Here is a 3,328-nt window from a genome sequence, read left to right as displayed (position 1 = left end):
GAAGGGTCCCGAGCCTTTTGTCATCGAACGTGGTCTTTTCCATCTTGTGGATTTGTATGCCGGGCCCTTGTGAAGGGTCCCGAGCCTTTTGCCATTGTACGTGGGGAGGGTTTAGGGATGGCTTGCTGGGGAAATCACTTAGCGGCAGGGGTAGCGACGTCTCTTCAGTATGGCGCTTCGACTTTTGGCGGTTCCCTTGAATTTCCCAATCAGCACCACGTGTGCGCGTCCCATCGGATTAGAAAGGAAGGGAGATCAACCGACGCGTGTCGAAACCCTAGCCTTTTTTAAAGCCTTTTTGGGGATTTCATTCTTTGTCTTATTTCTTCGTCTTCCTCGGGTGAAACGGGTTTTCTTCCACGGCGATTTTTCTACGTATTGCTCTTCACCAACCTTCTTCCGGTGAGTTCTGTCTTTTATTTCATCCGACATTTGATAGTTTACGATGTCTGTCGCGACTGTTCCTCAGAGTCCCTCTTCTGAGTCGGTAGAAGTAGTGGAGAGGGCTCCGCCAAGAAAAAGGAGGCGGTTGTTTGTGGAGGGAGGGGACGGCGACTCTCGAGATGTACAACAGCCTACGGAGTTGAAGGATAGCTCCGGGGCTTCTGGTTCATCGGTGGGGGCTGCTCCTTCGGAATCTCCTGCTCGAGTTTCTTCTGCTCGTGAGGCGGAGATTAGGAACATTCGGTCTGGTGCCGTTATTCGTCCCGGTCGGGTGACGTGTTTCAGGAACACTTTGGGAGAAGGGGCGACGGAGAAGATTAGGAGGGAGTTTCACATTCCCGATGGTTACGAGATTAGGGTTCCATCCTCTGCAGAGGGGGTGTGTGAAGGTACCACGGAGGAGGAGGTAGCTTTCTACGTAGAGGCTTTTCGGGCGGGGGTTAGGTTCCCGCTCTTGGGTATTATAGTAGAGGCCCTTGAGTTTTACCTAGTGGCCCCTTCCCAACTGGCGCCTAATAGTTGGCGCACTCTCTTGGCCTTTGTGGCCAAGGCGGGTCTTCACAAGGTTCAGCCTACCCTCCCGCTGCTCCGGGCCTGCGTTGCCCTTAGCCTGTTGGTGAAGGGGGCGGACAGCTGGTTATATCTGACCCAGCGTCCTCAGGTGAAAATTGCGGCGAACTTGCCTTCTTCCATCAAAAAGTGGAAGGAGGAGTATGTGTTCATCACTCCTCCATTGGACGTTGGCTGGGACTTTCCTCGCTCTTGGAGGCGCTCCGTCGAGTGGCGAAGGAAGTCCCTCCCCGACGAGTCTGATTACAGCAAGTTTGACTTGGGGAAGCTATCCTCTGGGGAGGCTATTGATGTTTCCGAGTTTAGATGGGAAAGGGGTCTGAAGAGGCTCGGTTTGCTGAGAGCTGTGGAGAGGAGGGCCCGCTGTATGGGCGAGAGAACGGGGGAGAGTTCTGCCAGCTATCGTGGTGAGCCCTTTTTTTTCCTGGGTTTGTCTTCATGTACCTTGAGCAGTTTTTTTTTTTTTGAGTTGTTGTCTTCCTTTGTTCTGAGTGGTTGTTGTTCTCTTGTTTTTGGCAGGAAGTATGTCTTCTTCCAGTGATGCTGGTAAGGGGAAGGGGATCGTGGCGGCGACGAAGGGTCTGGCGAGCCGTAAGAAGATTCCTTCTTATTTTATGGCCGCGGCCAGGTTGGGCCGGTTGCAAGCGAGGCTTCCGGCATCCGTGCCGTCCAGCCCCTCTGGTCAAACGGTCGGAGAAAAGGGGGCGGCTAGGCCTTCTCCCCCGGAGTCGGAGCCTTCCGCCAAGAGGGTTGTCCCTTTTAGCACCCGACAGGGGGATGCTGGCTGTGCGGCGCATCCTTCTGCCTTTACGGAGGACGCGCCAAGTCGAATGGAGGGGGCGGTTATGACCAAGCTTCTTCTGGAGCGGGTGGAGCTTCCTCTGCAGCAGGCGCGAGGAGAGCTGTTTAAACCTGACTGGAAGATTGGCATTGAGGATAGCGTTCTTGCGAATCCCCGGGTTGGGGTGGAGCTAGGGGTGACAACCGCCCTTCCTGGTGACGAGGCTGAGTTAGAGGGCTTCGATCGTAGGGCCCTGGGGGCTCAGTATTTTCAATCAACATCTTGCGTAAGTACCGGGTGGCCGGTTTTTCTGATTGTACTTTTCTCTTTTTGTTGTTTTTGAGATCGTAAGTTGGAAATTTTCTGATGGCTTGCTTTTGCAGTCCCAAAGCTATGCCAGGAGGATGGTGCAGTGCTTGCTCGAGGATGAGGCTGAGATCGGTGTTTTTGAGGAGCGAGTCCGGCAGCTGAGTGAGGACTTGGACAAAGCCCGGGCGGAGAAAGCGGCCTTTGATGATACTGTTGCTCGACTTCGGGCAGACCTCCGGACAACCATAGAAGGGAGAAGCAGTGCGGAGGACAAATTGGCGGTAGCTTGTCGAACGCATGCCAGGGAACTGGCTAAGGTGCGGGAGGAATGGCGCGACTCCGAGGAGTTTCTCAAGGCCGCGGCCGCATTCAGTGTGGACATTGAGATTGATGCTTTTGCTGAATGCCGGCAGCGTGTTCAAGAGGTCGATCCTTCCTTCCCTCTCGACAAGCTGATGCACGAGGCTGAGGGAGGCGCTTCGTAGGGTCTTTTGCCGGTACCGGTGGAAGTACCGGAGTCGGCCGAGGAGGAGGTGGCTGCCTTGGTAGATCCTGTAGTTGCCGAGACTTCTGAGGGGGCTCAATAACGTTCGGATGCCTCGGGAAGTTTGCTCTTCTTTTTTTTTTTTGGACTTATTGTCGTATTTGGTCTGTAATAACATTTGAACTATCTTTCTTTCCTTTATATATGATGTGCCGCGAGCTCTTTGAGCTTTCGGTATTGCTCTTCGGGCTATTTGAGTTGTGATCTTTGTTGGCGAGGGTACTCCTAATGCGCCTCGTAGGGCGTCTTTTTTGTGGAAGGACTATCTTCCCTCGAGTGATCAGTTCGGGGTTAATGGGTCTCGCCTGCCCTTAAAGGGGAGGTCTTTTTTGCATGGGGAGCGTTTTAGGGTATTCTCGGGGGGATCGGCCCCGATGCTACCTCTGTCTCACTCCCTCTCTTTTTTCATGGGGACCGTTTTAGGGTATCTTTGGGGGGGCGGCCCCGATGGTACCTCTGTCTTACTCCCTGTCTTCTTTCGGTTCCCTTATTTATCATGGGCCAGAAAGTGGAGATGTGTATTGCTCAGGCAGAAACGCTATTCCATTGATTTGTTAAGGAGGAAAAATACATCTTTGCTTCTAGAAACACAAAAAAGAAACAAACAAAACACTCGTCATACTTTTAAAGGAAAACACGGAACTTACCCTATCTTTTTACTGGTAAAATTCTTGGAGGTT

General features: G+C 52.8%; 1 protein-coding gene across 1 annotated transcript; it reads left to right on the top strand.

Moving 5' to 3' along the window:
- The first annotated feature begins 298 nt into the window (after window positions 1-298).
- On the top strand, window positions 299-2,833 carry LOC143851867 (uncharacterized). The gene is made up of 3 exons (XM_077361365.1): window positions 299-1,421; window positions 1,534-2,081; window positions 2,179-2,833. Exons 1-3 carry the CDS (start codon window positions 446-448, stop codon window positions 2,587-2,589), a joined length of 1,935 nt encoding a protein of 644 aa, XP_077217480.1. The 5' UTR covers window positions 299-445; the 3' UTR covers window positions 2,590-2,833.
- Window positions 2,834-3,328: the final 495 nt, after the last annotated feature.

The sequence above is a fragment of the Tasmannia lanceolata genome, unplaced genomic scaffold (assembly GCF_043159265.1).
Source record: "Tasmannia lanceolata isolate RefF3 unplaced genomic scaffold, GAP_Taslan_0.1 ptg000018l, whole genome shotgun sequence".
Taxonomy (NCBI): domain Eukaryota; kingdom Viridiplantae; phylum Streptophyta; class Magnoliopsida; order Canellales; family Winteraceae; genus Tasmannia; species Tasmannia lanceolata.
Note: the sequence above shows the minus strand (reverse complement) of the source record. Positions and strands in the feature narration are given on the sequence as shown.

Bases quoted from the DNA above. Each gene is read 5' to 3' on its own strand.
- LOC143851867 (XM_077361365.1), top strand. From the start codon at position 446: ATGTCTGTCGCGACTGTTCCTCAGAGTCCCTCTTCTGAGTCGGTAGAA. The intron at 1,422-1,533 runs GTGAGCCCTTTT...TGTTTTTGGCAG, and splicing joins GAGTTCTGCCAGCTATCGTG to GAAGTATGTCTTCTTCCAGT. The intron at 2,082-2,178 runs GTAAGTACCGGG...TTGCTTTTGCAG, and splicing joins ATTTTCAATCAACATCTTGC to TCCCAAAGCTATGCCAGGAG.